At 39.6% G+C, this 21,128-nt stretch overlaps 2 protein-coding genes across 2 annotated transcripts in view; both read right to left on the minus strand.

Annotated features, from left to right (window-relative positions):
* TMEM38B (transmembrane protein 38B) overlaps nt 1-21,128 on the minus strand; it is a 42,504-nt gene that overhangs the window by 3,721 nt on the left and 17,655 nt on the right. The window contains exons 3-5 of the mRNA XM_079789569.1: nt 16,320-16,504; nt 15,414-15,501; nt 10,759-10,876 (exon numbers count right to left, since the gene is read on the minus strand). Coding sequence (XP_079645695.1) covers nt 10,759-10,876; nt 15,414-15,501; nt 16,320-16,504 — 391 coding nt within the window. The remainder of the gene's footprint in view (nt 1-10,758; nt 10,877-15,413; nt 15,502-16,319; nt 16,505-21,128) is intronic.
* LOC307110441 (cap-specific mRNA (nucleoside-2'-O-)-methyltransferase 1-like) lies at nt 5-10,876 on the minus strand. The gene is given in 3 exon segments (XM_079789568.1): nt 5-6,216; nt 6,218-6,571; nt 10,759-10,876. Coding segments are annotated over 3 exon segments (2,682 nt in total). The 5' UTR covers nt 10,803-10,876; the 3' UTR covers nt 5-3,932.

The following is a 21,128-nucleotide window of genomic DNA, read 5'->3' on the forward strand; positions in this document are numbered from 1 at the left end:
TTTGAATTTAAATACAAATGTTTGCTCTCAAAGTAAAAGGGTTAAGTAATAAAGAAAATAGAGAAAATTTTCAAAATGTGTTCTTTTTTTATTGAGATGTAATCAACATTTAACATGCTAGTTTCAGGTGTACAACGTATGATTCCATATATGTACATACTGTGAAATGATTACAATTAGTCTAGTTAACATCCATCATCATACATAGTTACAAAAAAATTATTTCTTGTGATGAGAATTTTTAAGATCTACTCTCTTAGCAACTTTCAAATATGCAATATAGTTTTATTAACTATAGTCACCATGCCCAATAACTTACTTAATTTATAACTCGAAGTTTGTACCTTTTGACCCCCTTTACCTATTTGGCCCACCACCATACCCTGCCTCTGGCAACCACTAATCTCTCTTCTATCTATGAATTTGGTGTGTTTTCTTAATTTTTAGATTCTATATGTAAATGAGGTTAAACTGTATTTGTCTTTCTCTCATTTCACCTAACACAGTGGTCAGCAAACTCATTAGTCAACAGAGCCGCAGTTTGCTGACCACTGACCTAGCATAATGACCTCAAGGTCCATGCATGTTGGCACAAATGGCAAGATTTCACTCCTTTTTATGGTTGAATATTTCATTGTATACATATTCATCATATAGTCTTCATCCATCTTTTGATAGCCACTTAGGTTGTTGTCATATCTTGGCTACTGTAAACAATGCTGCAATGAACATGGGGTTGGCATATACTATTTTTGTTGTTGTGATTAAAATATATTTTTATTGATTTCAGAGAAGAAGAGAGAGGGAAAGAGAAACAGAAATATCAATGATGAGAGAAAATCATTGATCGGCTGTCTCCTGCCCACCCTCTCTCTACTCACTACTGGGATCCAGCCTGAAACCTGGGCATGTGCCCTGACCAGGAATCGAACGCTGACCTCCTGGCATATATCATTTTTACTTAGCATTTTCGTTTTCTTCTGATAAATACCAGAAGTAAAATGTTAAATCATATGGTAGTTCTATTTTTAATTTTCTGAGGAACTTCCACACTGTTATCCATAGTAGCTAAACCAATTTACATTCCCACCAACAATGAACAAGGTTCCCTGTTCTCCATATCCTCACCAAGACTTGTTATTTCTTGTCTTTTTTATAATAGCCATTCTAACAGGTGTGGGGTGATATCTTATTGTGGTTTTGATTTGCATTTCCCTGATATGATGTTGAGCATCTTTTCATGTACCTGTTGGCCATTTGTATCTCTTCTTTGTAAAGAAAAAAATCTATTTAGGTTCTTTGCCTAGCAAACAGCAACAGCTGAAATGCTAAAGAGCAGAGCAGAGACTTCAACAGACAGGTTGAAGTTCAAGGCTAGGCACGGTGAAACTGCCCAGAGATACACTTCAGGTTTAAATTGAGATCCCAAAAGGGTCACATTCTAGAAGGCAAATCTGAAACAGAACAGCACTAACAAAGACTAAAAATAGCCATCAAGAGGATTTAAATAATCTGTTTGCGCATTATACCTGGCTGCTAGAAAAATGTTGAATGTAGTCCCTGCCTTCAAGGACCTTACAGACTAGTCAGAGACAAGCAAGTAAATCAATAATTATAGAACAGTAAAGAGAAGTGCAGTAACAGAGGTTTGCCCAGAAACATTTAAGTACAAGATATAGATTTGGAAGTCATTACCATACAAGTAGAAGGTAAAGGCATGAATATGAATGTGCTCACCTTGGGAGAATATAGTGAAAAAAAAATCCAAATATAATGTTCACCTCCAAGTTTATTGGGCACTATCTAAGAAAAATTTCCCTACATTAAACTATTCTTTGGATTAAATTCTTAGTACAGTAAGAGGTACTAGTGAAATTATTGACTTCATGGACTGTGAATAAAAGATAAAAGAATTCAGCTTTAGCCAGTTTGGCTCAGTGCATATAGTGTCGGCTGTGGACTGAAGGGTCCTGGGTTCAATTTTGGTCAAGAGTACGTACCTTGGTTGCAGGCTTGATCCCCGGCCCTGGTCCGAGGAGTGTGTGGGAGGCAACCAATCAATATGTCTCATATCGATGTTCCTCTCTCTCTGTCTCTCCCGCTCCCTTCCACTCTCTCTAAAAATCAATGAAAAAGTAGCCTCAGGTAAGGATTAACAAAAAAACAAAAGAATTCAGATAAAAACAATGGCCTACTGTCAGAAAAACAGCATTTTTAAAAACAATATACAAAAGAGAAGAGTGCCGGGATCTAAAGTATTTCCTGAGAATGTGAACTATAGTAAGTATTTTTCAAATCCAGTGTTTTAATAGAAGCTCTACTCCCAGTAGAGTCATCACTCATCCAAGAAGTATTGCCAACATCAGGAGTTATTGCTGAAATAGACTCTGGAGGTTCAAGGACGGGCTTCTGTGAATTCAGACTCTTATTAGGCCTTGATTCAGCAAGGTGATACAAATATAATAGTGAAAAATGGAATGACCCCTTATTCTTTCACAAATAAAATATAAAACTATCTCCTTACTTAGCAAACTATTAAAAGAAAAAGCATATTACCTAAATTGAATAACATTTGACTTCAAGTGACAGGCTTATAATATTTACATATGGAAATGTAAAAGACTTAGAAGATACAAAGAAACCCTGAAAAAGAACAAAGTTGGGAGTACTTATATCACTTAAGGTGAAGACTTGTTTGTTTGTTTTTTAATATGTTTATCTTTAAAGATCCAAGATTTTGCAAGACACACATATACCCAGAACTGGGTGGAAATACAACATTTTAGCAGTGCTGTTGCCAACCCGGGGGAGGGGGGAGAAGCACAAGGGCTGGATGTTGGCTGGAGACACCCCCCCAACGCAAGGTGGAGCCAATTCCAACCTGACAGGGAGCCTCAGTGCCCTATCTCCATGGAAACCAGTGTAGCACTGGGATGGGGCCCTGGGGAGCCTATATGAACATCTCTGGCAGGTATTTCCCATTAAAAACAACCCCCAGTGCCATCCCCACCCAAAGCTACTGCCCAGCTTCCCCTCTTCCCCCTCAGCCAACACTGTAGAATGGCAAAAGTGACTGTACCCGCTATGGGGAAGAAGCGGGGAGGGTAGCAAGGTGGCTGTGGCAAATGAGGTACCCTCTGTTGCAGTGGGGACTGCTGCTGGGGCACAGAAAAAGGCAGGGCTTTGAGGGTGCTTCCTTCCCTTCTAGAGCTGCCCAAGATTTGGGTCAAAAGGGGATGGGGCCCAGGAAGGCTCTATCACCCCAGGAGGCAGTCACATCCACTACCAAAGACAGTGCTACCTGCATCCTGGTGTGTCAGGGACGTGGGTCACACCTCCCTTCCCGGCCTGTGGGACTGTCAGAGGCCTAGGCTGAGAACTCCAGGGAAGACCAAGACAGGGTGAGGGGACAAGACAAGAAAATCTTCTCCAACTTGGCATCAAAACGGAGCAAGTTCAAAGAAACAAAACCTTGATTTGTACAGCAGGTACTCCTGGCCAGCTCCCAACAGTGGGCTCACCCACTAAGGGTTGGCCCAGTAAAAAAGTTGGGCAAAGCTAAGGCATGGCCACCTTCAGGGCAGTCACAGAACTCAGAAAAGTGAGTCTACAGGATACAGGAGAGAACAGCAGAGCCAAAGCCCTGCTGCTCTGACGGGGCCTGACCGCACACCACGTAGGAGCAGCGTCTTTCAGGCCGAGTCCTGGCAGGGGAGGCAGGTCTCTGGGGAGGTAAGTCTAAAAGATGTCCCAGAAGGAACATGTGAGTGTCCTCTGACGGCCCATGACTGAGCTCTTCAGGGGAGATGGAGAGGAGACCATCCACCCCTCATGGCCAGGCTGTGCTCCCCTGTCCCTTTCGAGAGGGGCCCAGGTAGAGCACCCTAACTCTGAACAGCAGGGCGGTCAGTAGCAGTGGGCGTCCCGGGCCCTCAGGCGCTGTGCGTCTGGATGAAGGAGAGGACATCCTCCTTGGATAGCTTGTCCGGGCCCTGGGGCTTCTGGGAGTCATGTACACGGATGCCATCCCCCCATTCCCAGAAGAGCCGGCCATAGTAGCAGATGTGAAATGGGGCAATGGCATCTGCAGGGAGCTCATAGGTAGAGCTCTTGGTTTTCTTGTTGTAGAAGAACTTCCTCTTAGAGCTTTTGCTGAATCCCATCGTCCAGGGCTCATTCACTGTCCTGACGATGTAGAGGCCAGTGGGCACAAAGGGCCGGTCGTCCCGCCCTGTGTAGCTGAGCTTTGGGGTGCCGCTGGAGCCCTTGATGATCTTCATCTCCAACCTGACAAAAATCTTCTCCATTTCCTCCAACCTGTACACCTCCTTCACCCTGATGGGATTCATGCCAGGCCGACTAGGCTTGGAAACGGCTTTCACAAATTTCTCAGCAAGCTGAATTCGCTGGTTAAAGTGCTGCTCCCGCACGTCGCTGCCATTCAGCACAAGGACATCGAGGATGTGGATGGCACTGATCTTCCGCTGGGCCTTCCCCTCCCCTTTCAGCTCATGGACAATCTCCACAGAGAGCAGAGTGTCCCGGGGCAGCTCGGTCTTCAGGTCCAGCTTGACCCAGCGGTCTGACTGGCGGCCATCCCACGTGTAGATCTGTGACTTCCCCAGGCCCAGGAGGAACTTCTGCTCACTGCCAGACACCATGCAGCGGTAGTCGAGCACTGGGCGGATCTTCTCCAAGGTTTTGGAGGTGAGCAGCGTGGGCTTATAGCTGAAGATGTCGATCTCAGTGCCCTGGATCAGCTCCAAGAACTTAGACTTCGGGTCTGAGGAGGAAGGAGCCACACGAGCCTGGTCCGGGATCCCCCAAAGACGGAGGCACTGTTTCCGGATCTCTGCCTGCCGAGGCTCACTCAGGGTCGTGTCTTGAACAAAGGCATGGATTTTGGCCAGAGCTTTGATCTGCAGACTACAGTGGCTTTCATTGGACCGTATCATGTAGTCGGTAAATTCATGGTCTCCCTTGATCACCTCCAAGGGAACCACAAGGTTGACATCGGCCTCGGTGTTCCGCAGCTGGTTGAGTTTAATACTGACTGAGAAGAGGTACTCCCGCACGTCATCTATGCCCACCTTCAGGCCCTTGCACACCACATACCTCTCTGAGTTGGCAGGACGGCTGGTAATTGGCTTAAAGAGACATACTCGTTCAAAGCAGCAGTACAGCAGGTAGATGAGCCCCACGCTGAACGGTGTGAACAGGTCGAAGGTTTTACAGATGAAGTGGCCTCCTGTCCGGACAACAGAGAGCGCCATGAGGAACTGGCAGAGCAGCAGCTGCTTGCTGAGGATCTCCTGCAGGTTCTCCTGGCCCTCCACGGAGAAACGCCCATCGGCCATCAGAAAGTGGACACCCTTTCGACCTGTGTTATCCAGGACAAAGTTCCGGAAAGCAGTGATGTTCTCTGGGCGGGTGATGTCTCCATCTCCATCGATCCCACCCTCGCCGTAGTAAGGTTCAAAGAGTTCACTGGAGGCCGAGTAGAAGTCCTCCAGCTTAAAGTCATTAGGGCCCTTCAGAGTCATTCCAAAGCCCTTTGCGTGCCACTTCTTCCTCCACAGCACATACTCCGAGAAGCCACCGGGGCCTGCACAGACATCAGCAAAGTACAGAAGCTCCGCTTCCCGGTCCTTCACCAGTGGTTTCCCATAAGAGTCCCGTGGATTTGTAAAAATGCGATCAAACACAAAATCCATATTGGCCATCTTCATTGCCGCGCTGTTCAGGAAGAAGACTCCTTGGATCATCTCGTAGGGACTGGCGCGGGTCCGGGCTTGCCGCATCTCCTCCCTATCCAGGACATCAAACACACGCTTACACTGCAGCACACTGTGAAGCAGGTCTTCCCCACAAAACTCTGTTTCATCTTCAATAATCATCTTCCTCTTTCCCACAACCATCCAATCACTCATTTCTTCAGTGTCAGGAATTTCAGTGGTACATTCTGGGAACCATGATACCTGCTCACAGGCACTGGGCTCGGGCTCATCTCGCCAGTCCACATTCAACTCCTGTTCGAAGCCTTGCAACATCAGACCCAAGCCTCTTTGACCTTTCTGATTAGAGGCCTCAACGATGTCCTTCCGACTCTGGCTGTATTTACCCAATCCTTCACCTTCCCTGAAGCCCATCTTCGCCACAAGCTTCTGGGAGATGCTGTTGTACATGGAATAGCGGGAAGAAGTTCCCTCCACAAGAGTCTGCTTTGAATGCATCATCAGAGCTGCGTTGCTTCCCCTCAGTCGCACTGTCAGACCCACTGAGGCTTGTGGTAGACACTTTTGCTGCATGATTGATAGAGGAGGGAGGTTCATCATCAGATGTAGAGCTGAGGCTCAGGGCAAGCTCTGCAACTCTTTTCTTCTGTTTCTTGCTAGAGGCAATGCATTCTGGATCATTTCTCTTCTTCATTGTTACCGGAGGAGGAGGGGAGAGGGCAAGCTGCCAGGGAGCGGAGAGGGGGGTCAGGCCACCGCTGCCGCTGCTGCTACCGGGCCCAGCCCTGCTGCTGCCAGAACTGCCAGCTCCTCCCTCACTTTTCGTTTTCCAAGACCTGTTATAGATATAGTTATTAAGAAAGTTTGGTATTGGCTAAGGATAGACATATAAAGCAATGGAACAGCACAGAGTCCAGAAAGAGACCCACACCAATTGTAAGACCAATTTACTTTCAACAAAGGTGCCAAGATAATTCAATGAGAGAAAGGATAGTCTTTTCAACCAATAGTGCTAAAACAACTTTATATTCATACTAGAGGCCCAGTGTATGAAATTCGTGCACTCAGGGAGGGGAGTCCCCAGCCTGGCCTGTGCCCTCTCACAGGGTGGGAGCCCCACGATCTATCTCCCCAAAGAGGTAGGCCCCACCCACCCATCCGGGGCTCCTTGATGGATTGCCCCAGAGAGGTAGGCCGGAGCTGGGGGTCCCGCCTCTGTGCCAGGCGGAGCTGCCAGGACCCTCCTCCACGCCGCACATGCAGCGTCAAGTCCCCGCCCACCCACATGCGCCCGCTGCGCAAGCAGCCACCTGGTGATAGATTGTTATGGCGTGAGGGCATCACGGCATGAGGCCATGACAACACATAGGCTTTTATTAGTATAGATGAAAAAAATAACCTGACCCTTACCTCCTGCCAATTATAAAACTTAACTTGAGATGGCACACAATGCAATATACAGATCGTGTATCATAGAAATGTACACTTGAAACCTATATGATCCTATTAATAAATGTCACCCAATAAATTTAATAAAAATATTTTTAAAGAAATGGATCATAAACCTAAATGTAAAAACAGAAACAATAAAACTATAAGAAAAACAATGCAGGTGAAGAATCTTTACAACCTTGAGATATGGTAGAATATTTTAGCTAGGACACAAAAAAGCAGGACCATAAAGGGAAAATGATAAACGGAACTTCATCAAAATTAAAAACTTCAGCTCTTCTAATGACAGTGCTAAGGAAATAAAAAAAGTAAGCCACAAACTGGGAGAAAAAAAAAAAAATATATATATATATATATATTTAGGTCTGGTATCCTGAATGTATAGAAAACTATTACAACTCAATAATAAGATAATCCAATTTTTAAGTGGGCAAAAGATTTGAACAGACACTGCCCCAAAGATGATACATAAATGGTCAGTACGCACATGAAAAGATGCTCATTAGTCATCAGGAAAATGTAAATCAAAATAACAATGAGATGCCACATACCCACTAGGATGACTCTAATGAAAAAGACAAGCATTGGCAAAGATGTGGTGAATTAGAACTCTCATATATTGCTGATAGAAATGTAAAATGGTAAAGCCACTTTGGATAATTCCTCAAAGTTCCTCAAAAGATTAAATGTAGGATTACTATATGATCTAGTAACTCCATTCCTATATGATTTACCCAAGAGAAATATAACACATGTCCACACAAAAACTTGAACGTGGATGTTCATAGCCCATTTTCATATTGGCCAAAAGTAAAAGAACCCAAATAGCTATCAAATGATGGATAAATAAAATGTAGTACAATAAACCTTTGATTTTGCAGATCTCAATTTAACGGACTTCAAATTTAATGGACAAAATTTCTGGTCCAAATGTCATAGGTGAAAATGCTTTTAACCAAGATTTGCTTATAATTAAATTAATAGGTTATTTTGTTGTTGTTGTTATTAATTCACTGTTATTTTTTAAATATATTTTTATTGGTTTCAGAGAGGAAGGAAGAGGGAGAGATAGAAGCATCAATAATGAGAGAGAATCACTGATTGGCTGTCTCCTGTATGCCCCACCCTGTGAGTTGAGCCTGCAACACAGGCATATGCCCTGACCAGGAATCGAACCGTGACCTCCTGGTTCATAGATTGACACTCAACCACTGAGCCACACTGGCCAGGCAATTTAACAAATTTTAGCATACAGACCATATGTTAGAAAAAACACTGTAGTAATTTCACTGACATAAATAAATATTACGTATCTATAACCATAGTCTACATATTTAAATCCAAGAGTCACCTCGGTATACAATGTTTGGCAAATGATTAGCACATGATCACACCACATCATGCACTCTATAATTGGTTCTGTTGTTGCGTGGTATGACTTCCTGCAGCAGTTTTAACTTGTGCCTGCAGGCTGATGTTCCCATGCGCTCTAAGCCAAGTCCCAGCCGTGTTACTCACAGTGACTTATGAATACATGCATTTACTAGACCTGTCCGGTATAAATTTAAAATTACTATAATACAAACAGAAACCTTTTCTGTGAAAAGAAATTTTTCATACATACTTAATTTTAATTACACAAACATGTCTACATAAGTAAAAACAGGTAAACTAATTTGTCAATTTTTTAACATATGCATTTGTTATTATATAACGGACTTTCTCAGCTTTAAAGGACAACCCCTCACTTGAATCAGTCCATTATACTGAGATTTTACTGTATATCCATAGGATGGAATATCATTTGGCAATAAAAAGGAATAACGTACTGATATATACAACACTTATGAACCTCAAAATCCTTATGTTAAGTGAAAAAAAATCAGTCACAAGACCACATATTGTATGATTCCATTTACATAAAATATCAGAATGGGTAAATTTATAACAGAAAGTAGATTAGTAGTTTTCTACAGCTGGGGAATTAAAGGAAAATGTGAAGTGACTGCTAATGAGTATGAGGTTTCTTTTTGGTGTGACAAAAATGTTCTAATGTGGTGATGGCTGTACAACTCTGTGACTATAGTAAAAAACACTGAATTGTATACTTTCAATGGATTAATTGTATGGTATGTAAAATATTTCTCAGTAGAGCTGTTACAAAGAAATACATACAGCCCCAAATTTGAGGACTAGAAGAGGAAGGCACATGTGAAGAGATGTTGCTTCAGATATCAAGTAATGCATTACTTGAATTACCACCACAGATCACTTCCATTGCAGAGACTACTGAAGAAGGAATAAATGATCCCTATAGTGGCTTGGTTCTTTGTAAGACATAAATGTATGTAACATATACTGCTTCCTTTTAAGAATCCTGTAGATAGGTTTTAGTCAAAACTATCTAGGCAATGAAACAGCTATAAAATTTTTCTAGGCCTATCTAGTAAACTTATTTTAAAATCAATTGCCTAGCTGTGAATAGGAAACAATCCTATATAATAAAAAGATAATATGCAAATCTACTGAACAGCTGAATGACAGGTTGCTGTGACATGCACTGAACACCAGGGGGCAGACGCTCAACACAGGACCTGCCCCCTGGTGGTCAGTGTGCTTCCATAGGGGGAGCGCTACTCAGCCAGAAGCTGGGCTCAGGCTGGCAAAAGCAGCGGCAGTGGCAGAAGCCTCCCTTGCCTCTGTGGCAGTGCTAAGGATGTCTGACTGCTGGCTTAGGCCCACTAAGCGGGGAGGGGGAGCAGGCCTAAGCTGGCAGTCGGGCATCCTCCGAGGGCTCCCAGTTGTGAGAGGGCACAGGCTGAGCTGAGGGACACCCCCCCCCAAGTGCATGAATTTTGTGCACCAGGCCTCTAGTTAATAATGGTAAGAATAACAATAATCAGAATTAGCCTCATGATAGAGCTACAAGTAGAATTCATAGGATGTGTCAGATGCAGTAATAGAATGGCATACATCATCTCCAATCCTCTCAACAATCATACAATGAAAATGAGGAAATCAGGATTTAGAGACATTAAGTGACTTGCCCATTCAGGGATTAGAGAGTAAAGCTAGGTGTGAACTTAAGACAACCTGTCTCAAAAAAACTGTGATCTTATATCATACTATCTCCTATCTTCAAGAATGAATAAAGCTTCAAACCAGACCATAAACAATAGAAGAGACTGACCACAAATGCCTAATATGAAATTTCTAAATTTTAAAGTTCAAAAGAACCTCAGAGAACATCTATCCAAATGAGATGACACTGTCTCTGCAGTCTCTCATCAGCCTTGGCTATTTTCACTCCTCTCTGGCCTCTACTATATTCTGAGGCTATCTTCAAGTCTTTCCTGGTAGCCTCAGCATAAATCAAATGACGAATCAGGAGAGATAAGTTTCAGAAAGTCATGGATTTGCTGAGTAAATTCCCTAAAGTTCATCATTTTAGATTGTAATAACAATAAAAAATAAATGTTCCTGTTACTTGCCTCATATGCAGAATTCTGATTACACAGAATCTGTAATACTGATTTATTGCTATTGATTTATTGCTACTTTGAACTCTTACCTTTGTGACCACAAGAAACACAGTATAGAGGAACACAAGATCATGCCTTGATATTGACAGGTGCTCAGTGTGCTGGAATGTGAAGATAATTGACCCCAGCAGGGTTACCTTGGCAGGGCTGAAAACAAAACACACTTTAAGTCAGTAAGTAATTAACATGATCTATGTCTATATTTCTCAAAGAGTACTCTACAAAATACTAATTTAATGAGTTATTAATAGATAGAACACAAAAATGAGCCCTGTGAAATGCTAAGTTATATAAAACTAAATAAATACCTTTCTTCACAGCGTGAAGTATCAGAGATTTTAGAATGTTCATACATACTGTTACTCTCTGATAGAGTGCATTTATTTTTTTAAAATATATTTTATTGATTTTTTTTACAGAGAGGAAGGGAGAGGTAGAGAGAGCTAGAAACATCGATGAGAGAGAAACATCGATCAGCTGCCTCCTGCACACTCCCCACAGGGGATGTGCCCGCAACCAAGGTACATGCCCTTGACCAGAATCGAACCTGGGACCCTTCAGTCTGCAGGCCAACGCTCTATCCACTGAGCCAAACCGGTTTCGGCGAGTACATTTCTTTATGCGATATTTCTGGAACATATTGGACCACATAACACTTTCTTACAAAGGATCTGGAAGTCCCATGTTTGTCAGCATAATTTGGGACAAGTAGATTAGTCCTGAAAACCCTTATAATGCTACACAGATTTCTTGGATGGAATGGGGGAAGTAAAAGAAAGCCCCCATTTGTAGTATTTTCTCATTTCCATTGCGTAAATGTTCCCATCACAACCAACTTCAGGCTGCTGTGTAAAGAGAAGAGAGATACACAATTGGCTCTCATAAAACAATATGAGCTTGCTCCAGCACATAACTTAACTAACGCCAGCACAGAATATTTGCATTAGCTAATATATTAATAAATTAATGCTGAACAGTTCAAGTCTACTAATATAAGATGTTATACAAAAAGAAGCACTACTTTAATGTCATATGTTTGCCACATATCTAAAGCATATCTCAGCCCTAGCTAGTTTGGCTCTCTGGATAGAGCGTTGGCCTGGGGACTGAAGGGTCCCAGGTTCAATTCCAGTCAAGGGCATGTACCTTGGTTGCGGGCACATCCCCAGTGGGGAGTGTGCAGGAGGCAGCTGATCAATGCTTCTCTCTCATTGAGGTTTCTAACTCTCTATCCCTCTCCCTTCCTCTCTGTAAAAAATCAATTAAAAAAATAAAATAAAATAAAGCATATCTCAGTAACAGATCATTATCTGGCCCTTTATGATGACTAGAAAAAGATAAATAATAAACTTAGAATGTAAAAGCCCCTATTAGCCATTTTATGAAAAATTGGTAATTAATTTCATTATTACAAGCTAAGAATTGAGTTCAAAACAGGGTTAGGTTTGGGCAACAGGGGTTTGGACTTTGCTTAACAATGATCGGTCAGCATTCCTGTTTTGGAAAAGTAGTCTCTAAAACTTTTTACTGTGTATCCAGCCCTATTGGTAAAAAAGTATTTAAGACACTCCCTAAAATATATTTATCAATTCATTTGTAAATTATATAATGTACAACTGTTATTATAAAATGTACAGCAAATTGATATTTTAACAAGTTGAGATAAAAAACAAATGAAAGTAGGTTTGTCTTCATGTCATTTTGCTACTCTTTGTTTCTAATAATTTGGTGTCTGTACTATAGTGCCTCATCCTGGGCATCCTCTAGTGCACACACATTCCATTCTGGATTGGGTTCTCTTAAGAGCATATATCCAGAAGCAATGGATCTGAGGAAAAATGATTGTGGACAATAAACTGGGGCAGGAAATTGGAAAAGGGCTGGGCTTTAGGAAAAGTCAAAGAGGTTGGTTAGGAAGATCAGGAAGCATTTAGGAAATTCTTATAGTAATTTCCTGTGAAATAGTAAATAAGCTATCTGCTTCCAAAATACAGTGGTGGAATAGGCATAGAATAACCATTATAGGCATTCTCATTCCAAAACAGAAGAATAAAGTGGTCACTGGTCCTACAGAAGTTCAAAATCCAGCAGGGCAAATTCCATTAGGTTTTGAGGCCTGAGAGCAATCCTCAATGGCTTGAAGTTGTGTCCTCTAAGTCTGCAGTTCCAACCTCTGCACTCAGGGCTCTGGCCTTTACACCTGTGACTCCAGCCTGTGTGCCTGACCTCAGACCTCCAGGCCCACAGCCTCACCTTAAAATAACTCTTCCTTTTCCTTGAAGGGTAGCACATGTTTGCAGCTGTGCAGTTTTATCAGCCTGTTTCCTGCCTGTAGAATGTTAGGAGTCTGACAGCCTTCTTTTATTTCATCTTATCTCTGTCCCTTTCAGTCCAAGCTGGCAATGTTTCTGCTGAAATAACATTTTCAAAGACCTTGTGGGTCTCCTGTGTATGACACAGGAATCCATGCCATTAGTCAAAATGGTCCTTTACAAATCCCACCTCTAGTCCTGGTTTCTGTTGTGATAGCTGAATGGACCCATGTGTCCCATGCCTAATCTCTTTTAACACTAGCAAAAATTATCCAGCAACACCTTTGACTTTCTCTCCACTGCAGGCTTTTCTAAGAACAAGTCTACTAATTTAATCATCTTTTCCAGTCTAGATTGGCTGAGAATTTCCTAAATCATCAAGTCTTGGTTTCTTTATTTAGCAGTTATTTCCTCAAGTTAAATCTTTCCTCTTACACTTTATTATAAGCAGCAAGGAAAACGTAGTACAGAACTTCAACACTTTGCTTCTACATCTCCTCAGCTAACTAACCAAGTTCATTGCTTACATATGTTATGCTTTCCACAATTCAGCTAAGTTTTCTGCCACTATATACGGTAACTGTATCATCTCTTCAGTTTCTAATATCATGTTCCCCATTTCCTTCAGAGCCCTCACCAGCACCTCTAACATTCATATATCTACCAACATTCTGTTTATGACAATATATGTATTCTCTAAGACCAAATAGGTTTTCTCTGCTATGCAAAAGTATTTGGTAATATATATATGAAAACTTAAGTATATGCACACAATCACAAAATGTCATAATGGACAAAAATATCATAATTGCCTGACAAATTGTCAATCATTTCATTCATCTAATATTTATTGTCTACTATATGATAGATGCTTGGGATACAAAAGCAAAAAAAAAAAAAAAAAAATCCCTGTCCTTGGCATCTTGTATTCTTTGAAGGAAGTGGGGTGGGGAGGTGAAGCCAATGGGAGAGGAGAATAAACACAATGAGTAAGTAAATGATAGAATATGATAAATGCTATGTGAAAAAAAGAATAATAGAGGGAAATGCTCCCATTTTAAGCAGGGTAATCCTCACTGAGGTGAGCTTTGAGAAAATACTTTGAACAAAGTAGATAGGGAGGTAGCAACCTGAGAAAAAAGATTCTAGGCAAAGAGAAAAGCTAGTGTAAACCAGACCACACCAGGCTTTTTCAAGAACAGAGTGTAGTGAACAAGGGAGAGAAGAATAAGAGATGAAGTCAAAGCAAATTGGGTGTGGGGGAGAGAGATCTTGGAGGGCCTTACAGGCCATTCCAGGGAGTCACTGCAAGGTTTTGAACAGAGGAAGAACATAATTTGATTTTGGTTTTAAAGTCCCAAAAAATGGCTTATAAAAGTATTTCAAGGCATGCACTCAAAATGAGAAAAATTTCCCCTTAATTACACTAATGCCTTATTTATAACTTATCATCATCCAAAACCTTCTTTGTTCTATTTCTGAACTGCCTCAATTCAAGCTTTAAGGAGTACTTCCCAAGTTATATATCCTGGAATTTGTTGGTTCTCAAACATACCTCACCACCCATACTGCTTCTCCACCTTCATTTTTAATCCATTCTAATGAGCTTATTTTCACACGAAGTCTTTCCTTGCCTTGCTTATTATGGCCACTATTCGCTAAACCTTTCCCTTCCTGAATTGTGGGAACAGAAACTGTACTTCTCTGTTTCATTTTCAGGTACATTAGGGATACATTTGTGATTTATTTAATACTGGGTCAGTGTCATTAAAGAATATCTAACTATTAGATTTTCTTAAGTAGACACAAAAGGTAGTATGCATCCAACAAGTATAGAGTGTGTTATTTCCTCTAATCTTTTTCTTATTGTTATGTACAATTAAACTCGACTTTCATTTTTAAAGCAACTAATAGGGCTTTATGACAATGCTTTGATTTGTTCTCTTAAACTTGACATTTTACTAACAGAACTATGTAAATTTGAAATCTGGGTGATTTCATTAATGAAAATAGCAAGAGCCTGCAACTGATTCATTTCCATTTAGAGAAGTCTGTGTCTATGTAATTCACTCTCCATAAATTCATACTCCTCTCACAATTCCATAACAATCTAGAAATTTTTGTTTTATTTTATTTCCTAAGGAAAGGAACCCACAAATAAATGAATCAATATGTATTTTTAAAACTACATTTGAGAGAGCAGTCTTTTTGAAAGAATAAAGTTTCCTGTTTTTCTTCCCATTATCATCACTATTTATTTTTTTCACCTATATTGCATCCATATCTAGAATCCACAAAATGTTTTTAAAAATAAATTTGGTGGGATCTAAGGTTAAGAAGCCAGATTCTCAGTATAGTTTATACCAACTCACTAGGACATCTTCATCCATTCATCAGCTTGTGGTTTCCAACCTCCTTTTACCAATAGCTCAAAATTTGTGATAATGCTACCACCTGCACCTAAAAATAAGAAAATAAAACAAGAATATTTAGCCAAATTTTCTAGAGAAATATTTAAAACAAAGCCATAATTTTACTTCCTGACTTAAAATCCCAAGAGGACCTCCCAAAATGTAATTTTGGGGAAGAAAAAAAGTTGCCTTGTACATTACTGGTACTGACACTATTGCAATTCTTCCCTTTCAGCATATGGCAATTGTCTATTGTCCAATAATTAAATTAAAATTGGTCCTTAGGCACAGAGATGTGGCTAGAGGTTTGTTTCAGATTTGAAAAATAAAATCCTCTGTTTTACTATTTCCTTCCCTGGTATTAGTTTTAGGTGAAATACACTATAATAGGAGATTGGAGAAATTTGTTCAATTCCTACATACAAAAGAACTCAACAATAAAGGTAAATAATGCAAAGTAAACATGAACTCATAATCAATCATATTTACCATTTCCAGTTATTCAGAATTTAAAAAAAACACAATTTTTTTTATATGCAGCACATAATTTCTTATGTAAATTTGGTTTATTTATGATGGCACTACACCTTAATTAATTATGAATCCCTCCGGTTCTGGGGCTGCTAATGAGACCAATCATAAAAATTTTATATTGTAAGACAGTTGGGCTCAAAATAATGGCTGATGGCTAGTACTAGTGAAAAGTGCTAGTTTCAAATTAACTTTAGTAGTTAACAAGAACAAGACTTCCATCCTCCAAAAATGCATTATTAAAGTATATGGTCCTCATTAATATAACTAGAGAACTGTTCAGTAGTTGTAATACACCAATAACAGAACATTTATGAACATATATGTTAATATTACCTCGGGCCCATCCAATAGCTATCATGACTATCCAGCCATTTTTGTAATGGCTATTAGCATGTGTGACTCCACCTACTATTTTCCAAGTTCTGGTCACTTCCTTCATTCCTGCAGCCAAGAGTTGAACAGGTAGGAAAGAATAGCCCTGGGAAACTAGGTCACATGGGCAAAAAAAAACAATATACCTGAAATTAAAATTTAAATATTTTTATAAATGGAATCAGAACAGAAATAACAATACAGCTTGTCAGCAATAACAATTTGGCAAAACACAATGAACATAAATATAAATTCCATATAAACATGGAATTTTACTTTAAGAAGACTACAGATTGAGTAGAATCAATTTTTTAAAAATCCCATGAAATACATATAATAATCTGCCAAAAAGTCATGGTTCAAGGGAAATTTCATCTTGTTTGGACTTCTGAATACTCTATATATGAAAAAAGTATTTACTGAGTTCCTAATTTGTGCCTATACTCTTCTAGAAGCTCAGTACTGAATCCACTAAAAAAATAAATCAAATGTATAATCACTTTAGGGTAAGTAAGGGCTCCTCTAAGTAGAGTGCCTTTTTCTCTAGGAAAGCTGAGCAAGGACTGCATTTCAACGCCCTAACATCTTCACCTGCGCCCCTTTGTGCAGTACATAAACTGCAACCTATACAAGAAAGGTCATAGCTCTCAAGGATACAGATTTGTATTAAAGAAAAACATATTTTCATACAGCTGAAGAATATGAAGCTTGTTCTTCAATTCAGTTGAGTAAGATTAAGTTTTAACCAATTAAATTGTGATACTAGTTTAAGATAATTCACTCCTCCTCAGGTGAATTATTTTTTGAAGCTTCATTTGTTCTAAGCATCTGTTCAAACAGTTTAGCAGTAGTGTTAAATTGGAAAACACTCTACATTTCTCCTCCCATTCCTAAAAATACTCTCTAGCTGACAATTTTGTGTTTAAAGCAGAACGTATCTTCTTTCTAACGGAGTGGTATGGAATACACTGTATGAAAGAAGTATTATATTTCTTAAAAAAGAAGTTGATAATCTTATTGCAATTCATGATTCATAAAGTAAGAATTCCCAAAACTATGCATGGAATATGAAATCTATTTGCCAAAATACTGCTTCAGAGACCCTATACAAGATGCCATAGTGTGTTCAGCCTGGGGCATTCTTTCTTCTTTATCTCCACCTATCAATTCCTTCTAATTCTTCAAGGTCCCACTCAAATAGTACCATATACACTGACTCTGGGAGTTTTGTTTTATTTAATACTAGAGGCCCGGTGCACGAAATTTGTGCACGGAGGGGGGTTGTCCCTCAGCCCAGCCTGTACCCTCTCCAATCTGGGACCCCTCTGGGACCCACTGTGGGATCGGGCCTAAACGGGCAGTCGGACATCCCTTTCACAATCCAGGACTGCTGGCTCCCAACTGCTCACCTGCCTGCCTTCCTGATTGCCCCTAACTGCTTCTGCCTGCCAGCCTGATCACCCCCTAACCACTCTGCTGCCAGCCTGATTGATGCCTAACTGCTCCCCTGCCAGCCTGTTTGCCCCCAACTTCCCTCCTCTGCCAGCCCAGTCACCCCTAACTGCCCCCCCCTGCAGGGTTGATCGCCTCCAACTGCCCTCCCTTGCAGGCCGGGTGCCTCCCAACTGCCCTCCCCTGCTGGCCATCTTGTGGTGGCCATCTTGTGTCCACATGGGGGCAAGATCTTTGACCACATGGGGGAAGCCATATTGTGTGTTGGGATGATGGTCAATCTGCATATTACTCTTTTATTAGATAGGATTCTCAGACTAAATTCTAATGGCTCTGTACAACTAAAACAATTAGTTCCTATAACCAAACATAGGTCCCTCTTAATACATTTTTCCTTTATAATACACAGGGTGGGGCAAATGAAGGTTTACAGTTGTTCATATAGAAAATAATGCAATAATCTATATATATATATATAAGCCTAAGCGACTGAACGACCGAACGACTGGTTCCTATGACGCACACTGACCACCAGAGGACAGATGCTCAATGCACAGGATTGGGCTCCCTCCTGCCTGGATCAGGCCTGCGGGGATCGGGCTGAAACTGGCTATCCGACATCCCCCTGGGGTCCCGGATTGCGAGAAGGCACAGGCCAGGCCAAGGGACCCCCACCGGTGCACAAATCCGTGCACTGAGCCTCTAGTTATTAAATAATAATACAAGAATAAACTCTGTGTTTTGTGTACTCACAGCTGTAAACCTCCTTTTGCTATACCCTGTATAGAGGCTGCAATTCTCATTATAACAGACTTCAGATGGCAGGAATAATTCATCCTGTTATCCCCTCACCTAAATCTCAGCACAATGAAAAGTAGTCCTGAATTAAATCATTTATTAACAGTTAATCTTCAGGCAAAATACAAAATATATCAAATCAAAGAATAAGTTGATAATTAAAAAGTTTGAGAGAAAGGAATAACTACCTGAGATAGTAAAAATCTTTTTGAAAATAACTGGTATGTTTTAAAAATTTTACATGTTCATATAATATTTTGAAAGCCTCTATACACCTCTCTCTTTAAATCTAAAACACATTTCTAAGAAGTTAGATATTAGGGGGATAAATGAGTTACACTTAAATATGCAATTTTAAAATGTATTTTTAAATAAAATTATAATATTTTGGTATCCACTGTAGACCAGATTAAGAAAGGGGGATTTGGTTTCTAAACTAAAACATTCAAACAAACAACAAAAACAAAAATACAAATGACACCACTTTCATTCTCTACACTGAGACTATCTTCAACAAATGAGAAACCTATACTATTACAAGAGCAATCTTGGATCTTTTAGATTCAACTATGTAACATTATGACATACAATCCAAAATTTGTAATTATTGCTATTTTTAATAAATAAGTCTTTATTCCATTTAATCATGTATCTCTAAAGTATACCTATAATAAGCTAACATTTAAAACAGAAAATAGTTCTTATTTCAAGTGTTAAGTAGTCACAAGGCAAAAGAACAATTGTTTATGGTGCTCAGTACACTTACAAGTAAACATATCTGACTAAGGGTTCCTTAAACAACCATTCCTGCTCCATAACACAAGTTAGCTTTTTAAAATTTCTTTAACGAAACACTCAACCAATACTCATTAAGCAATCATTATGTCCCTCCTTTTGTAAAAATGATCATTTCACCTTTAACTAAAATTGTCACATCTAAAAAACTTTTAACTTGAGAAGTGCCTATAGAAAACATATCAGAAAAGAAGAAATGGAACATATTGAATAAGAAATGGAACAAAAGGGCAACTGATTTCTCATCCATTTTTTTCCTCATCCACTTTTAAGTCATTTCAATTAATGATGAGGAAAAAATGACAAAGAATAGTGCTAAGTAATAGAAGTTAATCTAAAACAGGATACAAACAGAATGCTAAGCCACTGATAAATGAAAGCTAAACCAATTTAAGTAAAGATTAAAATAGAAATTAGGTTAATACCAAGAGTTGAGCAGAAAGAAGCTTCCCATGATTAGCCACTGAGACTCTGATTTCATTCTACTATTAATTCCATACCTCTATAAAGATAGTATTACTTAACCCCGTGGTCGGCAAACTGCGGCTCGCGAGCCACATGCGGCTCTTTGGCCCCTTGAGTGTGGCTCTTCCACAAAATACCATGGCCTGGGCAAGTCTATTTTGAAGAAGTGGCGGTAGAAGAAGTTTAAGTTTAAAAAATTTGGCTCTCAAAAGAAATTTCAATTGTTGTACTGTTGATATTTGGCTCTGTTGACTAATGAGTTTGCCGACCACTGAACCAAGCCAAAACAGAACTATAAACTAAATACAGTTCGTATTAGCACAATAGGACACCTTTGTTTCTGCTCTTATTACTCTAAAAAAAATAATAACCTTATATGATTTGAAAAAGACTTGCAGAATGACAGACCTATAAAACTATATATTTTTTTGTATTTTTCCTCATAAAAATGCCGTTATGCAAATATGCAATATATAATAGATATTTGAAGTTTAAAGAAAACAAACAGGGATACAAAAATCAACACACAGAAAAATTACAACATGTTTATTTCCCCCAGAAACAATTTCAAAAGGAAAAATCCTATGAAAATGCATACTGTCCTCCCAACAGTTGTTTCCCTCTGCCAGTAGATGGTGCTAATCTCCAGATGTGAGCACCACCAGCTATTGTACTAAAAAAAGATGAGCTTTCCAATAAGTGCATTCATAGAATCTCTTAGTTTAACTTGTTAGAGTTTAAAGTACATTCCAAACATCACTTTATCTCTCAAGTTAAAATCAAATGAACAAAGATTATATGTTCTCAACATTAAAACCTTAAAAAATAATAAAATATAATGTGTCTTTAAGCAAGTATCATGTTTTATAATTAAGGGTCTATGAGAACAGAGATAATACTTGTATTTCCAGAATCCAAAACAATCTACTACATAAGCACAGACGAAAGAACTAGATAACCTACGTTTTGAATCCTGGTTCCTTGGGCAAGTTATTTAACCCTTTTTGCTTCACCTTAGCCTTAAATGAGAATAAAACAGTATCTATCTTAAAGGTTTCTTGTGAGGTTTATGAGAGATAATATATGTAAAGCACATAGAAAACTGTCTGGGACATAGTAAATATATATCAGTGGTTGCTATTGTTGTTGTTTTGTAATGACCAACAAAACTAGAATTGTTAAAATGCTCACCAGCAGAAGAATAAATAAAATATAGATATTAATATAATAAATTATGTAGCAGTGAGAAGGAATGTACTA

The sequence above is a fragment of the Cnephaeus nilssonii genome (assembly GCF_951640355.1).
Source record: "Cnephaeus nilssonii genome assembly, chromosome: 14".
Taxonomy (NCBI): domain Eukaryota; kingdom Metazoa; phylum Chordata; class Mammalia; order Chiroptera; family Vespertilionidae; genus Cnephaeus; species Cnephaeus nilssonii.